The sequence below is a fragment of the Portunus trituberculatus genome, chromosome 50, assembly GCF_017591435.1.
Source record: "Portunus trituberculatus isolate SZX2019 chromosome 50, ASM1759143v1, whole genome shotgun sequence".
NCBI classification, from domain to species: Eukaryota; Metazoa; Arthropoda; class Malacostraca; order Decapoda; family Portunidae; genus Portunus; species Portunus trituberculatus.
This window is the reverse complement of record NC_059304.1, coordinates 20,186,175-20,207,402: the sequence shown is the minus strand read 5'-3', so window position 1 is coordinate 20,207,402 and position 21,228 is coordinate 20,186,175. Positions and strand designations below refer to the sequence as shown.

General features: G+C 44.4%; 1 protein-coding gene across 1 annotated transcript; it reads left to right on the top strand.

Moving 5' to 3' along the window:
* Positions 1–1,617: 1,617 nt before the first annotated feature.
* LOC123499832 lies at positions 1,618–10,714 on the top strand. The gene is made up of 3 exons (XM_045248367.1): positions 1,618–1,877; positions 4,326–4,717; positions 5,280–10,714. The coding sequence occupies exons 1-3, from the start codon at positions 1,712–1,714 to the stop codon at positions 5,565–5,567; spliced, it is 846 nt and encodes a 281-aa protein (XP_045104302.1). The 5' UTR covers positions 1,618–1,711; the 3' UTR covers positions 5,568–10,714.
* Positions 10,715–21,228: the final 10,514 nt, after the last annotated feature.

The window sequence follows — 21,228 nt, the reverse complement described above, 5'->3', positions numbered from 1 at the left end:
GGTTTTTTTTTTTTTCATTTTTACTTCTTTTTTAGCATTGTCCGGTACACCTACTACAGGAAAAAAAAATTCCACCTCCACCTACGCCATGCACACCACATATTACAGAACTTTCAATATTTACACACTTCCCAACACAAACAAAAGTAAAAATACAACGCAACTCTTTCTCCCTCTCCTCTCAAATATCTTTTTTTTTTTGTCGCATGTCATCTATTACTTCCCATCCTCAGCAGGGGGATGGGTGGGTGGGGAGGAGCCTTTTTCTTCACTATCCTCTCTCTCCCACTAATAGCAGAACAGTCACCCACACAGTACTGTCTTCTCTTCCCCTTGTCCTTCCCTCCCTTCCTTTACCTATTCATGCCAGCTCCTCTTCCTCCTCTTCCTCCTCCTGTTTCTCCCCCTCTCAGCCCATCTTCTCATTCTTTCCTTCTCTTCCTTTCCTATTGTCGCCTTCCTCCTCTCCCTTCTTTCTAACACTCATGTCCCTTGTCTTCTCCTTCCCTTCCTCACCCTGTTCCTCTCACCACCTCATCAGCACTTCTACCTCTCCTCTTCCTCCTCTTCCTCTGCCCGCTCCTCCTGTTCAATACCCTATCTTGCTTGCTTCCTTTACCACCTCCACCTTCACCACCTCCTCCTCGTTGTCAATACCTTATCTCTCCTTCCAGTTATTCTTACATTTTCCTTTCCAACACCACACATCCCTGTTCTCCATCTCCCATCTTGTTTCCCTTCCCCTCTCCTCCCTCCTCCTATTTTTCCTAACCTCAATGCACCAATACGTCGATCAATTAACACGGCCTCATAAATGTTCTTTTTTATTTCCGTGTTCCTTGCCCGCGTGGAGGTCTGGACGGGAATGAGGAAGTAATGGGTCTCTTGAAGGGAACAAAACGCCATTAAAGTCTCGTTTTCCATTCTGGCCTGCGTCATGAGCGTTGCTAGGCTTGCTCTCTCTCTCTTTCTCTCTCTCCCTCTCCTCCCAGTTGCCGAGCGGCCTGCCTGCCTGCCTCCTCCTCCTCCTCCTCTTCTTCTTGCTTTCCTCCACCCTGGTCTTCCTACCCACCCCCAGTATCTACCTCTACCTCCACCTCCACCTCCACCTTAACCTACCCACAGTACTCCCTCCCATGCCTCCCTCCACCATAACCAACCCACCTACCTACATCCCTCTGCCTCCACCCTAACCCACCAACCTACTTCCCTCTCTCTTCCCTGCCCCACCCGCCGGCCCACTCAGGTACACCACCCACCCGCCTACCCACCCACCTGCCCACCGACCCCCTCGCCCGCTCTCAGATGGAAAAAAAAAAAGGCTCTCATTCATCACAGCACTGAATTACTGAGTGAATTTTCAAACCTCATTTCTTTGCCGCCGCTGCCATGGAGGGAATAGATCAATATGTCAGGCGGCAGTATGGCAGAGGGAAAAATGGTAATGGAGAGAGTTTCGGGGGTAAATGAATCGCAGAGGCTGGGTAGGCAGGTAGGCAGGCAGGCAGGTTGGCAGGTTGCGCGCGTTTGTGGTGCAGGAAGCTAAGGCAAGGGAGGGAGGGAGGGAGGGAGGAGGGTAAGAGAGCACCTGTGGGCGGCGGGCGAGGTGAGACTGAGAGGCGACGCAGTAACTCAAGCCGCGGCATAGGAGGCTGCCGCTCACCCCGCCAGTGCCGCGCGGCCTCGCTCACTCGCCGCCCAGCCCCGCGCCATGGTCCACGCGCTGCTGCTCGTGGGTGCGGTGCCTCTCGGCCTCCTCGACACCGCCCGACTCGACCCAGACCTTGCTGCTCCTGGCGCCACCCCCGCCACCGCCACGGACGACACAGCCTCCACAGCACACAGCATGAACTGGCGCGCCCTTCTCGAACGGCTCGGTAAGGTTTTGTGGAGTTTTGCTTACTTTCTCTCTCTCTCTCTCTCTCTCTCTCTCTCTCTCTCTCTCTCTCTCTCTCTCTCTCTCTCTCGTCTATATATACACACCTACTTTTTTTTCTTTTCCGTATTGTCTTCGCTTTTTTTTCTCTTTTTTTCTTTTCCTCTTCTTCAGTCATAAACATTGAAGATTTCAATAACCTACTTTTTTTCTTCTATATAACCTATCTATAGTTCTCCTCCATCTGCACACTGGTACCACGCTCTTAGAACACGCCGTTATCATCATCATCATCATTACCATCACCATTATTATCATTTCCATTACTGTTGTTGTTGGCATTATTATTATTATTATTATTATTATTGTTATTGTTATTATTGATGATGTTGATGAGTTCGCAACGAGGCAAAGATTACTTCTCGGATTTGTTTGCTTCCACGGAGGAGGACTGGGAGGGACCGGGAGAGAGAGGGAGAGGAGTCTGAGAGGAAGAGAGTGAGGGAGCGAGGGAGAGAGGGGAGGCTCATCTCTCCCACTGAGCACGAAGAACACGAGGAATTATGAGTTTTCCAAGAAGGACATTTGTTCGGGGAGAGAGAGAGAGAGAGAGAGAGAGAGAGAGAGAGAGAGAGAGAGAGAGAGAGAGAGAGAGAGAGAGAGAAAGAGAGAGAGAGAGAGCGTAGGGGAAGGTTTTTGATGACTAGGGCAGTTGGTCGTGTGTGTGTGTGTGTGTGTGTGTGTGTGTGTGTGTTCACTGTTTGATCTGCTGCAGTCTCTGACGAGACAGCCAGACGTTACCCTACGGAACGAGCTCAGAGCTCATTATTTCCGATCTTGGGATAGGTCTGAGACCAGGCACACACCACACACCGGGACAACAAGGTCACAACTCCTCGATTTACATCCCGTACCTACTCACTGCTAGGTGAACAGGGGCTACACGTGAAAGGAGACACACCCAAATATCTCCACCCGGCCGGGGAATCGAATCCCGGCTATCTGGCTTGTGAAGCCAGCGCTCTAACCACTGAGCTACCGGGCCGTGTGTGTGTGTGTGTGTGTCAATCAGAACGCTTGGCATCACAACAGCAACACAAATAACACCATCAGCTCACAATAGCAACACAAACACAATAATAATGACAAAAAAACATTAACAAAACACCACCACATCACAACACAGACCACCACCACCACCAAACTATCACGTAAAGGTAACGACCATAACAACGCAATTACATCACACACACACCATCACAATCACCATTAACACCACCATTATTACATCCTCAGTAAAAGATACCCATTAACTCACCTCACAACACTTAACTTGAAGGAGAGAGCCGCGGTAGACACACCGTCACCTGTTCTGCATTCCTTCGTTAACTACACATACGCCTCACGCAGGACATACACGCGGCAATCTTCTCTCTTTCACAACTTCAGGGTGACTGAGCTAAAGAAGGCCACCACGTACCACTCAGCCAAATTTCAGGAGATTCCGTTCAAATTTTCAGCGGAAGGGCGTTTGAATTCTGGAGATTTGTGTTGATTCATATGCCAGTTTTTGTGTTTACGATAAAGTTTGGTTGAAATAACGAGGGAATAAATAAACTGAAAGGAATTGGTAAGCTTTGCATAGTGATGAAGTGGAAGAAAGTAATAGAATAAGCATTAAATTGTCTCATTAAAAGAAATCTGGAGAGACGACAATTTCAGTAGATTGTCAGATATTTCGGGATATGGGACAGGAAAAAAAAACAAAAACACGTGAATTCTAATTGGTCCGCATGTCCACTATCTCTTTCCTGATTGGTGGAGGCAAAATACTCTCTGGTCAGTAGGAAAAGTGTTGCCATCAAGTCTTTCTTTTAATTTCCGCTTCAGTGCTGACGAGTGACCTCCATTTTTTTTTATTTCAAGGGCAAGAACGCACGTGAGGGTGAACAGCTCTCGTACCTTTTCTGTCAACTGTCGTACCGTACCTTCTCTTCTGCAGCGTTCATAGTGTTGGGTAATGGCGGGAGAGATTGTAAAATGTAGTGAAAGTGATAACGTGTAAACAAGCAGTTAGAGAGAGAGAGAGAGAGAGAGAGAGAGAGAGAGAGAGAGAGAGAGAGAGAGAGAGAGAGAGAGAGAACTATTATGATATCTAGCCTGAATTTTCTCCATAATGCCTCTAGTAATTTCCATCCACCTCGCATTAATATCAACCAATCAACTAATCACTCACTCACTCACTCACTCACTCACTCATCCACTCACTCACCCACTAACTCACTCGCTCACTCAATCACCCACTCACTCACGCAATCAGTCAATCAGTTAGTCAGTCAATCAGTCAGTCAGTCACTCACTCACTCACTCACTCACGCAATCAGTAAATGAGTTAGTCAGTCAATCAATCAATCAATCACTCACTCACTCACTTACTCACGCCACACAGGAACACCACAGCTTCCCGACATCATCCTGAGCAACTCACAGCACCCAGCCAACCATGCCAAGCACAAACCAGACATCCTGCTCGCCGACCCTGCCTCACCCGGAGCAGCAGAAGCCAACACGCCCTCAGAGGTGAAAGTCGAAGTCCCCTCCTCCTCCTCCTCCTCCTCCTCGAGTCCCAGTCAAGAAGCCATCAAGTCCCAGAGCAGTGAGGGTCGGCTGCCTCTCGCTGATTGGTTGCGTGAGGCTTTGAGTGTCCTGCGGCATAAGAACGAGGACAAGGAGGAGGAAGAAGAGGACGAGAGGGACGGAGCGGTCGGCAGCGAGGAGTGGCGGGAGGCTGGTGTGTTGCTGCGGAAGATTGGTGACTTGCTGGACGGCTGCAGTACGTGGGTGAGTTACGATGGTGGTTGTTAAGATTGTTGTTGTTACTGTTGTTGTTGTTGTTGTTGTTGTTGTTGATCGTAAGGTGAGCGGGGTTTTTTTTTTTTTTTTTTCTTTTTTTCGTGAAGTGGCACTCAAAGGATCAGGTTGTGTTCAGCATTGCCATAGATCCATGATAAGTACAACATTTACTATTGCATTAGATTTAGTCTCTTTTCTGTGCCTTGGATGCCACCTCATATGTGCGGGGAGGAGGCGTGGTGTGCTCAGTTACTGCCCTCCTCCTCCTCATCACAGCCACCGCTACAAGGCGCTGGTGGCTGCAGTGGTGCTCCGTAGTGGTGGCTACACTTTATATCCAGTGTTTGGATGTCACGGGACGGGTTGCGTTATGTCGAGGGCTGGTCACGGGTGTCATTAAGGACGAGTCGCCGCCACTGCCTCACTACCTCACTGCCCTTCTGGGCCTGCGGCGGGCGGGGTGTGCGTAGCGGTGGTGGTGGCGTGCGTGATGGCGGTGTGAGAAGTGTGGTGTGTTGGCCGCGGTCTGACCCTTTCACTTGGTCCCCAGAGTGGCAGGGGAAGGATGACCTCCGCAGCCCTCAGCTTCCTCTGGCGCGCCCCCTCGCCTGCTGCTGCTGCTGTTGCTGCTGCCTCGCCGCCTCTGTCTTCGGTCTGCTCACGTGGCGGCTCCTGCTGTGGTGCCGCTAACCGCCTGGCTGAGGGAGGACGTCCACTCGCACCTTCAGCAGATGGCAGTCTCCTCATGCAGCCAACTCCTCCTCCTCCTCCTCCTCTTCCTGCTCCTCCTCTTCCTCGTCAGCAGCTCTGCCGCCGACCCTTCCTGCACCACGTGTAGGCCACAGTCCACGCGTGTAGTCTGTTCCCCGCGCGTCACTGCCCGCCAGTCGTCACTGCCCTCACGTCTTTCATTACGCCCTAAGGACACCGTTCACGCCGAGGGAGAAAAGCGACGTTTAGGTCTAGCTCTTACCCGCAAAGTAAAAACATTTCAACGCCACTTTAGGACGACCGCATCGAGGCCTGACGGGAGCCATGGGTTAGCGAGAACACTTCACCAGACAGACAAGCAAAACAAAATTCCCAGTGAACGCCGTGCGATGTGCGGGTTCCCTCCTCCCATCACCCTCAGCACAGCGTGTCTGGGCGGCCCGCGACCCACACACGTGCGTCGCCGCCTGAAACATTAAAGTGCCCGCCGCGTGCTGTGTTGTTGCATCAGAGACAGCACAAAACCGCCGCGCCCCGCCCCACCCCGCCACAGCCTGCGACCTGCGCCACGACACCCGCAGGAGGCAGGTTGTGGTGTTCGTCGCGGCCCAGACACTCTCTTGCCCCTTCACTCCGAATCGCCCCGCCCCACGTAAGGCACCAGCTCCTTTTATCGTCTTTAAGTTGAACCATTTATTTGTTTCCCAGTGGTTCCCCGCGCCGCTCCTCCCACCCACGGCACAGAAGCGAGCTGTCTCCCGCCCACGCCCACGCTGCCCACCCACGTACTGTAGTCTGGTATAGCGAACATTTGTTAAGATTCTTGATAAACTTTATATGATAGAGTTATTGGATACTTTAGATTAACGGCGGTCTACGTGTGCTACCCTCCCCCCTCTCCCCAACAGTCCACGCCCCGCCAACCACCCCCATCGACCACCACTCCGCCACACACATGCTGGTGGGGGTGGGCGCTCCTCAAACCCACACTGAGTAGACTCCAGCAAACCAAATCCTGCCCATGTACTGTAAGCCGTCGCTCCTTCCCTCTCCTCCCCTCCCAAAGACCTCACAGTCTAGTCAGCGTTCTGTGTAGGAACGTGACGGTCACTTAGTGTTTCCAAGTACACGAGCTCAATGTATCTGCTCAACGCCTTGCTCATTCACCACACAGATGCCAGGAACGGAAGCTTTGAAGAGGCGACAAGACCTTATCAGTAGCTGTGTGTGTGTTACAAGGGCCACATTCTGAAACACTTCTGCGCCGTACTTCCATTACATGCAAAGAGCTCCACTTGAAGTTACGCGAGTTTTAAGGTGTTTTTTTATTATTTTAGTGACACGTTGACAAGATTTATGTGTTATTAACTTGATAGAATCTGTTCACAACCCGGCTAGTCATCTCCTGGCCTTCGAAAATAATGGTGGGAATAATGGTGATGAGAGAGTAGAAAGTCTCAAAACACAGGACTACGGAGAGATAACTAACTATTCATGAGACATCACCAACAACACCATAACCACTATACTCTCACTACCAGAAACACCACCAACATCACCACCACCGCTACCACCAGCCACACGCGCTCCCACGGCCTGACAACTCCCCAGGGCCAAGCCACAGTCCACCACACCACACTGTCTAATTAATTCGCCACACGTACAGTACATGACAGGAAAAAAAATGGAGAAAGAAAGGATAGCGAGGTTTGGTTCGGTGTTCTTTGTAATGTTTGAAAGCGCCTGCGTGTTCGTGGCCGTGTTTCATTCAAGTTCCAACCGGCCAGTGAACGCTTCGAAGTCTGTGATGCCAGTGGTTGTCAAAAAAGTCGTTGTTACATAAAAGAGACGCCATCATGCACAACTGACATAAATCGCCCTTTTTGCATCTAAAGCCTCGTGATACTCTTCTCTTCCCTTTTTTACGTGTATAAATAAATCAATAAAGCAAACCAGTTCATTACATGCAGCTGATGGCGATGGCAAGCTACTTCAGGAAAGCAACCGTCCCTTATCGGCTGCAGTTCAAATTGAGACACACTCATGACGAAAAGAAAGTCAACATCACCACTACTCGCAACACTCCTGCACTCCACACCTTCACTCCTCACACACTGCCGGGCCAGTCACCGCCGCCCCTCACCGTCAGATCAACACTTCGGTCCCTTTCACGCCACGCCTCTAGTGCCACCGTCTGAAAGGGACCTTACATTTACCTTTGAAGATGAACGGCACCAAAAGAAAAACGACTTTCAGCTTGCAGTGAATTCAGGGGAACGTTTGATGTTAACCAAGAAAACTTTGAGTCACTACCGGTAGTGACTGAATGACTGACTGACTGACTGACTGATTGGCTGACTCAGAGCGCCGCGTAAACAGGATCATCAACCACTGACATACTAAAACAAAAACTAGTCTTATCAGTAAACCAATAGAATGGAGTCAGTACCACTACCTGACTGACTGACTGACTGACTGACTGACTGACTGGTTGGCTGATTCAGAGCGCCACGGAAACAGGATCATCAACCACTGACGCACAAAAAACTAGTCATATATTAGGAAACCAATAGAACATAAGAATCAGTACCATTATATCAACTGACTGACTGACTGACTGACTGGCTGGTTGATTCATTTCAGCAAATTAGGGTAACGTGTCACTTATTCCCACCACGTCACTCACCCTCTGCCAAACGCGGGAGTCTTGAGTCTTCCCGCACACTACAGGCACCACCACCACCAGCCGGGACTGACTTGATAACCGATACGCCAATACCGCGCCGCAATGCTCTTACCGGAGGAGCCGAGGGTCTTCAAAGGATCGGGGAATGGGGAAAAAACTTCAATACTCAATCCCCCGCCTTGCCTTCCCCAGTCCTCCTCCCCCACTGCCTTGCTTCCTCCTCCTCCTCCTACTCCTACTCCTCCTCCTCGTGTTCTCGCCCTCGTCGTCATCCCAATCCCGAGTACAAGTTACTTTTTAAATCACTCGTTACAGATAATACGAAAACTTTTATTAGTATTGCAATAACACACACACACACACACACACACACACACACACACACACAGAGTCGCCGAAATCCGTTACGTAGCGTTTAAGAGTCTTTTTCTCAACACTCCGCGGGCCAACAGGGTTATCTTAGGCGTCCCATGTGTCGTGTGCTGCTCCTCCACGCCCTCTGTGTGTGAAAGATTGGACTTACAACTGTACTCTTGCGTGAAGTTGTCTTGTAACCTTCGCCGTATTTCCTTCCACTGCGCTCAACGTTTTGTGTTCATTTTCTAGTCCTCTGAATCGCTGTCTGTCTTGCTAAACCTGGCGAGACTTACAGGACTACAGATTAACCCTCTCACTGCGGTATGTAATAATTTCCAGAGCTAAAAGTAATATACAGTATCTTTATAAGCATCTGCAAGAAGGAATGGGGTAAAAAAGAAAGGATGTTGCAATTTCCTGATAATATGATGTTCGGTAGTGGCTGTACTGCAAGAAAATGTGTCTTAGTAAGGTTTGTAATCAAGGAAGGTCGTATTAAACAGTATGCAGTGAAAGGGTTAGTTAAAGATTGGAAGAAAAGGAATTGATTGAAAGGAAATGCGAGGTTACTTGATAATCGTGTACCTGTGTGTGTGTGTGTGTGTGTGTGTGTGTGTGTGTGTGTGTGTGTGTGTGTGTGTGTGTGTGTGTCAGCTTTGAGGTCCCAATGCAGTGGAGGAGTGTAGCAGCGCACGTGGCCGCGTTCCAAGGTTCAGTATGTGTGTGTGTGTGTGTGTGTGTGTGTGTGTGTGTGTGTGTGTGTGTGTGTTTAGGTGGTAAGGTCCCGCGCGAGGCTCTGCAGGTGATGACAAGCAGGCGACATTCCCTCACACACAGCGCAGTAACAGCAACAGTCAAGCAGTTAACTAAAGGCAGATAGGATGGAAACATGAAAGGGATATGTAGACAAGTTAGCAGTTTGTTGGTGTGTTAAAGAAAGGTTGTGTGCAGAATAATAGATAATGTGGAATGCAATGCTGGATGTGAACTGTGTGATGGGTAAACTGACTGACTGACTGATTGGTTTATATTTGATTGTAACGATGCTGTCTATACGATGTTCACTTGTAATCTAATGGACTAGTTGATTAATTAACTGATTCATTTTTTAAAACCTCAAAACAATGACGTCAATACAGCACCATGCGTCAAAAGTATTATTTACAAAATTGTTAAAAGAAAATACGAAATAAGATTAACTTTCTGTAAATAATATAGAAGTAACTTGACTACAGAACCTTAGAGAAAGACAAATATAAATTACTAAAGCTAATAAACCTCCATGTCATGCTTCTATATTGATTTTCGTTATTAAATATAGAAAAACAATGAAGCTGATATTAATTGTTACTATGATAATAATATTAATAATAATAATAATAATAATAATAATAATAATAATAATAATAATGATAATAACAACAATAGTTTCTGACATTACCTGCATTCCCTATCGGTTCAAAAATGCATAACTTTTTACGAGCTAAAAGTTCCACATTTTTCACCTCCCTCTCCGAAATTAATAACTAAATAAAATGCCTCAGTACAACATGATACTTTTTCCACACTTATTTTTTTTTTTTTTTTTTTTGCCAGCAATGATATCCTGTAATTGAACGCCTTTCTTTCTGTTTTCTTTTTTTGCTGTTTTCATTTGAATTTTTCTGTACAAAAATTGAATCAATGAATGGTTAAAAGTCTCGGGTTTTGCAGCTTAACATTTGGTAATCACGATACAAATATTTACTGACTGTGTTGCCTAACGGGAAAACTAAACAGAGAGAACCAGGAATGAGAAGAAAAGAAGAGTTTCACGTCAACACATCACAAAATAAGGAGAGGCACAAATAAAGGAATGATAGATAAAATAAGATCAGACCTGACGCAAATGAAATGAAAAGTAAGGCAAAGGAAAAGCAAAAATATAGAAACTCATGAATTTTTAAACAAAGGAAAAGCAAAAATATAGAAACTCATGAATTTTTAAACAAAGAGAAAGCAAAAATATAAAAACTAATAAATTCTCCATAAAGATTGAGCAAAACTAAACAACTGGAAATGCTCGTACACTTAACAGAAATGAAAAAAAAAAAAGATTAAAGCTGAACAGAGCACAACGTTATACACAATGAAAACAAAAGAAAAGCAAAAAAAAAGAAAGAAAAGTTATGTAGGCAAACTGTACGGTAAACACAAAAGCAAAAATCAAGACAGGTGCCATAAAAATAAACGAAAGAGAAAAACAAGAGTAAAACAAAGAATAATAAAAAGGTAACCGAAAACACGAAATATCACAACACAATAAAAAAAAAAAACTAAACGAAAGAGAAAACTAAAATGAAAAAATGAAAAACAACAATAATGACAAACACACCCAAAACTATCCTGTATTAGTCTTGTATTACTTCAGTGACGTGTTGTGTTGTGTTGTGTTGCAGGGATCGTCAGTCAGCCAGCCAGTCAGTCAGTCAGTCAGTCAGTTAGTTAGTCAAGTCACCTGTTCTGCTCCTTAAGTCAGTCAGTCAGTCAGTCAGTCAGTCAGTCAGTTAGTTAGTCAAGTCACCTGTTCTGCTCCTTACCTGAACGGCCTCCGCTTGTTAGTCTTTCGCTTGTAACAATAATGATGATGATGATGATGATGATGTAACACAAATAAGAATATCCATAAAATAAAATGTCGTAACTCTTGTCAGCATATGTGTGTTATTGTGCCTCTGTGTGTGTGTGTGTGTGTGTGTGTGTGTGTGTGTGTGTGTGTGTGTGTGTGTGTGTGTGTGTGTGTGTGTGTGTCTGCACGAGCGCATCACGAAGGGTAGATACAAGGATACCAGGAAACAGCGCTTCTCCATTACCGAGAGAGAGAGAGAGAGAGAGGGAGAGAATTTACCCGTGTCTTAAGCTATGAGTCGTCCTTCTACGTCGTTCTCCCTCTCCCTCCCTCTCCCTCTCTCTCTCTCTCTCTCTCTCTCTCTCTCTCTCTCTCTCTCATTATGCACTCTCTATGAATGTGACGTCAGAGTTTCCACCCTGTCTCACCCACATGATGGAGAGAGAAAGCCAGGCAGTGCTCTCTCTCTCTCTCTCTCTCTCTCTCTCTCTCTCTCTCTCTCTCTCTCTCTCTCTCTCTCTCTCTCTCTCTCTCTCTCTCTCTCTCTCTCTCTCTCTCTCTCTCTCTCTCTCTCTCTCTCTCTCTCTCTCTCTCTCTCTCTCTCTCTCTCTCTCTCTCTCTCTCTCTCTCTCTCTCTCTCTCTCTCTCTCTCTCTCTCTCTCTCTCTCTCTCTCTCTCTCTCTCTCTCTCTCTCTCTCTCTCTCTCTCTCTCTCTCTCTCTCTCTCTCTCTCTCTCTCTCTCTCTCTCTCTCTCTCTCTCTCTCTCTCTCTCTCTCTCTCTCTCTCTCTCTCTCTCTCTCTCTCTCTCTCTCTCTCTCTCTCTCTCTCTGCTATGATAATAAGTAATAACCACCACCACCACCACCACCACCACCACGGGTCCAGCATAACATACCAAACAGCACAGCATAACATTCCATCACCGCCGGCAGTATCAGTAACAGCAGAGGCACGACCTAGTAACAGTCAGCCTCTCTCTCTCTCTCTCTCTCTCTCTCTCTCTCTCTCTCTCTCTCTCTCTCTCTCTCTCTCTCAAGGGCGCTGCATGGCTAGGTAGCTTGCTAGGTCTCCGCTTCAGTCTTCCCTCCTCCTCCTCCTCCTCCCTCTCCTCCTCCTCTTCCTCCTCCTCCCGCTCAGCAGCAGACCCACTCCTGACCTGCTTCCTTCCTCCCGCCCTCGCTCTCCTCCTCCTCCTCCTCCTCCCGCCTCCGCAATGCACCTTTAATTCTGAACCCTGCTCCCCTCCCGCCCTCCCTCCTCCCCACGGTGACTCACTCTGCTCTCTCTCTCTCTCTCTCTCTCTCTCTCTCTCTCTCTCTCTCTCTCTGGTTTTCTGGCTAGATCCTCGACTTTATGCGATGTGAACCGAACAAACCAACGAACGAACGAATGGATTCTCTCTCTCTCTCTCTCTCTCTCTCTCTCTCTCTCTCTCTCTCTCTCTCTCTCTCTCTCTCTCTCTCTCTCTCTCTCTCTCTCTCTCTCTCTCTCTCTCTCTCTCTCTACTCTCTCTCTCTCTCTCTCTCTCTCTCTCTCTCTCTCTCTCTCTCTCTCTCTCTCTCTCTCTCTCTCTCTCTCTCTCTCTCTCTCTCTCTCTCTCTCTCTCTCTCTCTGAATTTGTGGTCTGTAACTCGATTTTGTGATGTAGGATGACTCTCTCTCTCTCTCTCTCTCTCTCTCTCTCTCTCTCTCTCTCTCTCTCTCTCTCTCTCTCTCTCTCCCAGCCGGATGATTTCTTTATGGCGGTTAATTGGAGCGCACACTTACATAGTTTGGTGAGCAAGAATAATGATACAGCAAATAATGGACAAACAGAAGGTACTGAAAAAAATTATGCTTCTTGAATTGGCAAACACCGCGCGTCATAATCTTAACACGTAAACAAGCCTTAAGTTATTTAATCACATGTATTATTGTTGTTATTGTTATTATTGTTATTATTACCATTTTTATTATTGTTATTAGTATTATTCATTTATACATTTACATGACGGGAATAATTTGAAAGAATGTGCCGTTTTTTTTAAGTTTTTTGAATATATATATACATTTATTTTCGTTTTCATTTATACCATGTGGGCTTTTCACGGGAATTTATCGGGTAAAGGGGATACTTTTTTGAGGTACCTCCTATCTCAAAGCCCACCCGCTAGGAAACCGCTGCCCCGAGTGAGGAAGCCCAACCTACACTCGGACCGTGGACAGGATTCGAACCCGTGCGCTTGGAGACCCCTCGGACCCCAAAGCACGCATGGTTCCACTGTATATGAGAATGAATAACGATCTGGTAATGGTGAAGTAACAAAGGGATCTATTTTCAATCTAAACTTTCACGACTAAATTAATGAAAAAAAAAAAAAGGATCAATGAAATGCGCAATGGTTGACTTCTGAATAGACAAATGCGAAATAAGTATAAATAACAGTATCTGAAAAGTAAGACAAAGAAATTTACAAATAAAATAACAACAACGACAAACAAGCATCTTACAAAAACAAGGACAAAAACACAAAAACAACAACAAAATTTACGATAACTGAAATAAATAGAAAAAAATCGTCAAATATAAACATCAACATAACGACAACCACATCAGCTGTCCTTCTATCCTTCCTTCCTTCCTTTCTTTCCTTCCTTCTATTCCTTCTTCTCTCCTTCCCTTCGAGCAATACATAATTAAGACCCTTCAGTACTGAGACACATTTGTACCCTGAGATTTGTGTACGATTAGACCATTTTATTGACATTAGGAAAGGTCTATGGAAGCAGAAGATTAATGTCCACAGTCCTCACTATTTTAATCTCCCACATAAGTTTCCGGAGCTGTATAAAGTCACCAGATAGTAAGCAGAAGGAATATGGAAGCGCGTCCTGGTACTAAAGGGGGTTAGCATTCAGCGGTTTACACGAGATAAACACAAAAAACAAATGAAAGTCGCGCACATCATCTGATTTCACTGGCTGGGATTGAAAAGAAGGAAAAGAAAAGATCACACCGGTTTTCCTGTTTCGTAATGTTTTTTTTTTTCTCTCCCTTTCTCTTTTCCCCGTCGTTTTTAAGCACATATTCCTCTCTCTCTCTCTCTCTCTCTCTCTCTCTCTCTCTCTCTCTCTCTCTCTCTCTCTCTCTCTGTTCACTTACTCAACATAGATTTAATAATTCACACCTATTGCCTTTGTCGAGAGAGAGAGAGAGAGAGAGAGAGAGAGAGAGAGAGAGAGAGAGAGAGAGAGAGAGAGAGAGAGAGAGAGAGAGAGAGAGAGAGAGAGAGAACACGACGGAAGACTGGAGAGGAGGTAACACTGAAGAGGAGAACGGAAAGAGAGGAGGAGGAGGAGGAGGAGGAAGAGAAGGAGGGGAGGTGAAGACAGAAGGGAGGAAGAGAGGAAGGGAGGAACGGAGGGTGGCGCTGAAGGGGTGTGCAGCAGAGAGAGGAGAGAGGAAGGGAGAGAAGCTGAATAAAGGAAAAGGAGGAATGGAAAGAGAGTATTGAGGGAGGAGAAGGGAGGGAGGGAAGGCGGGAAGGGTAGGGAGAGGGAGAGAGAGGGAGGAAAAAAAGGAAGAATGACACAAGAGAGTGCTGGAAAAAAAAGGGGGGTAAAAAAGAAAGAGTAGATGAAAACTTGGAGGTAAAGAGTGAAATGGGACACGGAAAGAGAGGAGAAAAGAAATGAAGTCGAAGAAAAGACAGACGGAAGAAAAGATAAGTGAAAATGAGGTTTAAGAAAAGGAGAAGGACACAGACTGACAGACAGACAGAGAGACAGAAGAAGAGAGGAAAAAAGAACAGATAGAAGGAAGATTTACGGGAAAAGGGAAGTTGAAAAGAAGAATAATGGAACTAGAGGAAAGACAGAAAGAAGGAAACAAAAGACAGGTAGAAAAATTCCGAGAAAGGAGACGCAAAAAGGAAACTAAGAGAGGAAAAAGAAAAATGATAAACAAGTGACTAAAAAAGGAAAAACAGACAAAAACAGAAAAAATAGAGACAGATAGAGGGAAAATTTACTACGAAAGAGAAGTGAAATGGGAATTGAGAAAGGGAGAGATTTGAGTGAAAGAAAGGAGAGGTGGCGCAGAGGTGAGTTAATGAGGAAATGAGGGAGAGAGGCAATGAAGGTGAAAATGTGGCCAAGTTTTGAAATGCAAGATAAGAATGTGAGAACGTGCGGTGAACTTTTTTAAGGGAGACGACACGGCAGTCCTGAATGAATGAGTGAGAGAGAGAGAGAGAGAGAGAGAGAGAGAGAGAGAGAGAGAGAGAGAGAGAGAGAGAGAGAGAGAAACTGCGTCATCAGATCCAAGGTATTTTTATCCTGAAAAAATCTATAACAACACAACTAGAGAGAGAGAGAGAGAGAGAGAGAGAGAGAGAGAGAGAGAGAGAGAGAGAGAGAGAGAGAGAGAGAGAGAGAGAGAGAGAGAGAGAGAGAGAGAGAGAGAGAGAGAGAGAGAGAGAGAGAGAGAGAGAGAGAGAGAGAGAGAGAGAGAGAGAGAGAGAGAGAGAGATTCAGATTAATACATTTCTTTCTTTCCTTTCCTGGAGATATGAAAGGTTCTGGCTCTGCTTCACGTCGTATCGAGCCACTAATGAATGAGCTAAATTTGGCCACTGAAATTAAGTAAACACAAATAAACGAGGTAGCTCTCTCTCTCTCTCTCTCTCTCTCTCTCTCTCTCTCATAACAACTAAAAGGCCTCATCACAGCCATACATAACGCAAGAGACACTACGTACTGTGATTATAATTGAAACGCGGCATGTTCTCACCGTAGATTTATACTGCAGAGATTACGCTGAAGAATTTGACTATTAATCCCTTCAGTACTAGGACGCATTTTTCACCTTGAGCTTTGTGTACGATAAGACCATTTTATTGACATTAGGAAGAGGTCTACGGGGGTCAGAAGATTAATGGCCAAAGACTTCACTATTTAAACACCACACATGAGTTTCTGAAGCTGTATAAAATCACCAAATAGTAACCAGAGTGAATGTAAAAACACGTCACGGTACTGAAGGGGTTAACCCGTTGAGTACCATGACGCATTTTCATATTAATCCTACTAATTATTGGGTGATTTTATACAGCTTTAGAAACTCATTTTGGGGATTAAAATAATGAAGACTCCAGCCATTCATCTTCTGACTTCTATAGACTCTTCTTAATGTCAATAAAATGGTCTAATTGTACACAAATCTTAAGGTAAAAATGTGTCCTGATATTAAAGGTGTTAAGAATGTATGAAAATAAAGGAAGCTGCATGAAGCCATCAGACTTACATGTGGGAGTCCCTTTACAAAATATACCCATGAATTTACATCTACCATTCCCACATGTAAATTTCTCTATTATTTCTTTAAAGCTTCCTATTGGGTTGGCACTACTTGATTGCAGTTTGTTCCATTCATCTACCAGTTTCTCTCTCTCTCTCTCTCTCTCTCTCTCTCATTCAAAATCTGACTTTTAGCAAACTTGAACCCATTATTTCTTATCCCATCCTGATCACTGACCATGAGCATTTTGTTTATGTCACCCTTGTTATACACCAAATACTTAACTCATTCAGTACTGAGACATATTTTTACCTTGAGTTTTGGGTGTGACTGGACAATTTTACTTACATTAGGCTGGCTCTATGTAGGTCACAAGATTGATGGCCACAGTCTTCACTATTTTAATTCCCCACATAAGTTTCTGAAGCTGTACAAAATCATCAAATAGTAAGCAGAACAAATACAAAAATGAGTCGTGGTACTGAAGGGGTTAAGATGAATGCAAGTAAGAACATTCATGGTGACTTATTAAGAGATGTAACTGGTATTATCTGATATCCCCTATACCACTAAAAGATCTCTATCAAATCCCTGTTAAGCTATACCACTCTCAGAAATATGTATTTTTTTGTTTATGTAACCATTGTTATAAGAATGAAGTGAGGAAACGGAACCACCACCACCACCACCACCTCCTCCAACCACCTCTGTGTTCATATTCCTGTAGGCATGAAAATTTGTCTCAGTTGCTCCCCTTTTATCAATAGACAAAATATGCAATAAGAAATAGTTGGTTGAAGCTTGATAAGGTTATATTGAAAAGGAAAAGAAAGAGATATGAAGGAACTCATTCTCAAACTCAGATAAATGGAAGACTCAGCAATGGTTTAGTGTCGAGTCAAGAGAATTTTAAAAGACCTATAAGAATCAATCAATAGTCAGGTTTTTGTGAAGAAGCCGTCAGCAGATCAAGTGACTTAAGACTGAGGAGAAAAATACAAAATACAGTGGAAATGAGTGCTGAAAGTTACTCAATTTCTGACCACTGGTTACTACGGTGCCATACTCACATCATGATACTAAAACTAAAATACAGATGAATAATAAAATGAAAATAAAGGAATTAGCGTATATTTCTGCTGTGTTAGGGTATCACAAAATAATGCAGTAAATAATAATCATCTTTACTGGTGTTCAAACCTTCCCAAAATGTGCATTCGATGGAGTAATGACTAGAGACAAGATTCCAAATACAACAACTTCCCGCCACTGACAATAATAGCGAGCTGCTTAATGCTTGTTTCAAAAATATCTTATGGGTAAACCGGGCACAAACACAACGAATTGGTGGTGAGATCTGAAGGCAATATAAAAGTGAGGCGCCAAACTCCTTTGTCGCCACAGCATATACTGGAGCAGAATTAGAAAAATAATACACTATGGATTTGTAGAAATATGCAAAGGTTAATGTCAATATAAACTTAGTACATTAGGTTCCTCTGTCCTGACCTACTTGTTAGGAGCTCAGTGGCCCTTCACCTCACCTCCAAACTACTTCAACTACATACTACAAAAAAACATTCTAATCTGGCAAAAGAAATCCATGAAAAAATTTATACAAAACTAGTGACCTCTTTTGACAGCACAGAAAAAAGTTAATCTGCAAGTAAAGAAAATAAATAGATAAGAAAATAACACATATGCTTTTGCCTTCTCATCCCTCAGGCTTATCATCAGGTTTGAGTTTTTACCAATAGAACATAATATTAACATTCATCATTGGTTTATTACGCTGACTCCATTACCATCCAAATCCCCTCACCACGTACACGATTTGGGCAAACGATAACAGAAAATTTTCCCACAACAGGCCAGTACCGTATAGAAAATTTAAATACAGTATATACTAGTGCTAAATATATCACAAGTTTGCTTCCTCTTCTGTATATAACTTACAGGGTGATCTGAAGTGAGTGCAGTGGTATACACACACACAAACACATACACACAAACACTTTGGCTTCCACAATCTTTGTGGCCTGACTTCCCTCTCTTACCACCTTATTATGCCTTGATATAAACTTAACCTTTACATCCCACACAGACCAAGACTAATTCCTGACCTTCACCTGCTCACTAATACTGCTTGTGCTTCCTCACTGTACTAATCCATGACAAAAAACACAAAGAAACAAAGCACCACTTACTCAATAACCTGATTCCTCTCCTACATACACAGGAAACTGGCTAACTATGAGAAAGATATTGAAGTCAAAATAAAGACATGAAATTTGTATCTTATGTTTCTTCCCAAGTGGCAGTTTGTTTACTGTCAAGGAGAGGAAGTTACAGTGAGTTATCAAAGAAAAGAGAATAGTTTTATGGGAGTTTGTCTCTCACTAATAGTAAAGCAATGGTTCTGAGGTGCTTAAAGTTATGTGTCCCTTCCTGTTCCACTGAAAACGTAGGTAAACCTCTGAATTTGAGTACTTTATAGTATCTCCTAAGCTAATCCATACCTACTGGTGAGTTTATCTGTCAAATGACACTAATCAACTTGTTGCATTCTGAACCAAGTGTAAATCAGTGTTGCTTGCTGATTTGTGAAGCTGAACACCAAATAAAGCTGTGTAACCTACATACACACTCTGACTCTCCTCTTCCTCAAAACTATTATGTCAAAACTTTTGGCAAAACATAGAATAAAAAACTCAGCCACCCACACATGGACTCATTAATATAACAACCAGCTGTCCAGAAACATGTGCATCTTTGTACCTTGAAGCAATGCAGAACATAAAATGCTGGTCACCCCACAATAGTCACACTTCACCACAACCCACCACCAATGGAGCGTGAACAGTGCCACCACTAATGCTGTGCTGGAGAGGAACACCACACCACATCACCACAACACCACAGATCAAGTGAGTCAATCAAACTCTTCATGCAGAATCCAATACAAGTGCTACCAATGTGCAAAAAGACTCAACAATTTGGTTTTGTAATGTTTCTGTGTGTGTGTGTGTGTGTGTGTGTGTGTGTGTGTGTGTGTGTGTGTGTGTGTGTGTGTGTGTGTGTGTGTGTGTGTGTGTGTGTGTGTGTGTGTGTGTGTGTGTGTGTGTGTGTGTGTGTGTGTGTTTCACTGTTTCACTGTTTCACTGTTTCACTGTTTGATCTGCTGCAGTCTCTGGCGAGACAGCCAGGCGTTACCCTACGAAACGAGCTCAGAGCTCATTATTTCCGATCTTCGGATAGGCCTGAGACCAGGCACACACCACACACCGGGACAACAAGGTCACAACTCCTCGATTTACATCCCGTACCTACTCACTGCTAGGTGAACAGGGCTACGTGAAAGGAGACACACCCAAATATCTCCACCCGGCCGGGGAATCGAACCCGGTCCTCTGGCTTGTGAAGCCAGCGCTCTAACCACTGAGCTACCGGGCCGTGTGTGTGTGTGTGTGTGTGTGTGTGTGTGTGTGTGTGTGTGTGTGTGTGTGTGTGTGTATTTACCTAATTGTATTTACCTAATTGTAACATACGGAAAAGAGCTATGCTCGTGTTGTCCCGTCTCCATATCTATTAATGTCCAGCTTTTCTTAAAATCATGAATATTCCTTGCGTTGACCACTTCCACGTCTAAACTATTCCATGCTTCCACCCTTCTATGAGGAAGCTATATTTTTCACATCTCTCCTATAAGTGGCCATTTTAGTTTTTCCCATGCCCTCTCGACATTCTTCCATTCCACATACACAGATCTTCCCTATCCATTTTTCCATGCCAATCATCACTCTGTATATTGCTATCAGGTCTCCCCTTTCTCTTCTGTTTTCCAGGGTTGGAAGTTGCATTCTTTTCAGTCTGTCTTCATAAGTCAAATCTCTTAAGTCAGGCACCATTTTCGTTGCAGCCCTCTGTACTTTCTCTAGTTTCCTTATGTGTTTCTTTAAGTTCGGAGCCCACTGTATTGTTGCATATTCAAGCCTCGGTCTTATCATTGCAGTAATTATTTTCTTCATCATTTCTTCATCTAGATATCTGACGCCACTCTTATGTTCCTCAATAAGTTCAATACTTCTCCAATTATTTTGTTTATATGTCTCTCTGGCGATAGGTCATTGGTAATTGTCACCCCAAGGTCTTTTCTTCATGACTGGTTTTATGTCTTCATTTCCTATCTTGTACATACTCCTGATTCTTCTTTCACTCTTGCCAAACTCTATTTTCTTGCATTTTGTCGTGTTGAACTCCATTTGCCATGTACAGCTCCATTTCCATATTCTGTCCAAGTCTTCCTGGAGTAGTTCGCAATCTTTGTCACATCTCACTTTTCTTAACAATTTTGCATCGTCTGCAAATAGGCTCACATAACTGGACACCCCATCCACCATGTCATTTATGTAGACTGCGAACATTACTGGTGCCAACACTGATCCTGTGGAACTCCACTCTCCACCAATCCCCATTCTGATGGTCTGTCCTTAATTATTGTTCTCATTTCTCTTCCTACCAAAAGTCTTCCATCCATTTTAGTAAACTGCCATGCACTCCTCCTACCATTTCAAGTTTCCAGATCAGTCTCTGGTGTGGTACCTTATCAAAGGCCTTTTTAAATCCAGATATATTCCATCAGCCCAACCATCTCTTTCCTGTATTACATCTATCACCCTCGAATAGTAACATATCAGGTTTGTCGTGCATGAACGCCCTTTCTAAAACCAAATTGACACTCACAAAGTATGTCATTTTCTCCAAGAAGTCTGTCCATCTATTCTTCACCACCCTCTCACACATCTTAGCTACCACACTTGTAAGTGACACTGGTCTATAGTTCAATGGGTCTCTCTTGT

What these genes read in the sequence shown, in the direction of transcription:
- LOC123499832 (XM_045248367.1), top strand. Translation starts at nt 1,712, where the DNA reads ATGGTCCACGCGCTGCTGCTCGTGGGTGCGGTGCCTCTCGGCCTCCTC. An exon ending in CGCCCTTCTCGAACGGCTCG is followed by an intron (nt 1,878 to 4,325) that starts GTAAGGTTTTGT and finishes CACGCCACACAG; the next exon opens with GAACACCACAGCTTCCCGAC. An exon ending in TGGACGGCTGCAGTACGTGG is followed by an intron (nt 4,718 to 5,279) that starts GTGAGTTACGAT and finishes CTTGGTCCCCAG; the next exon opens with AGTGGCAGGGGAAGGATGAC.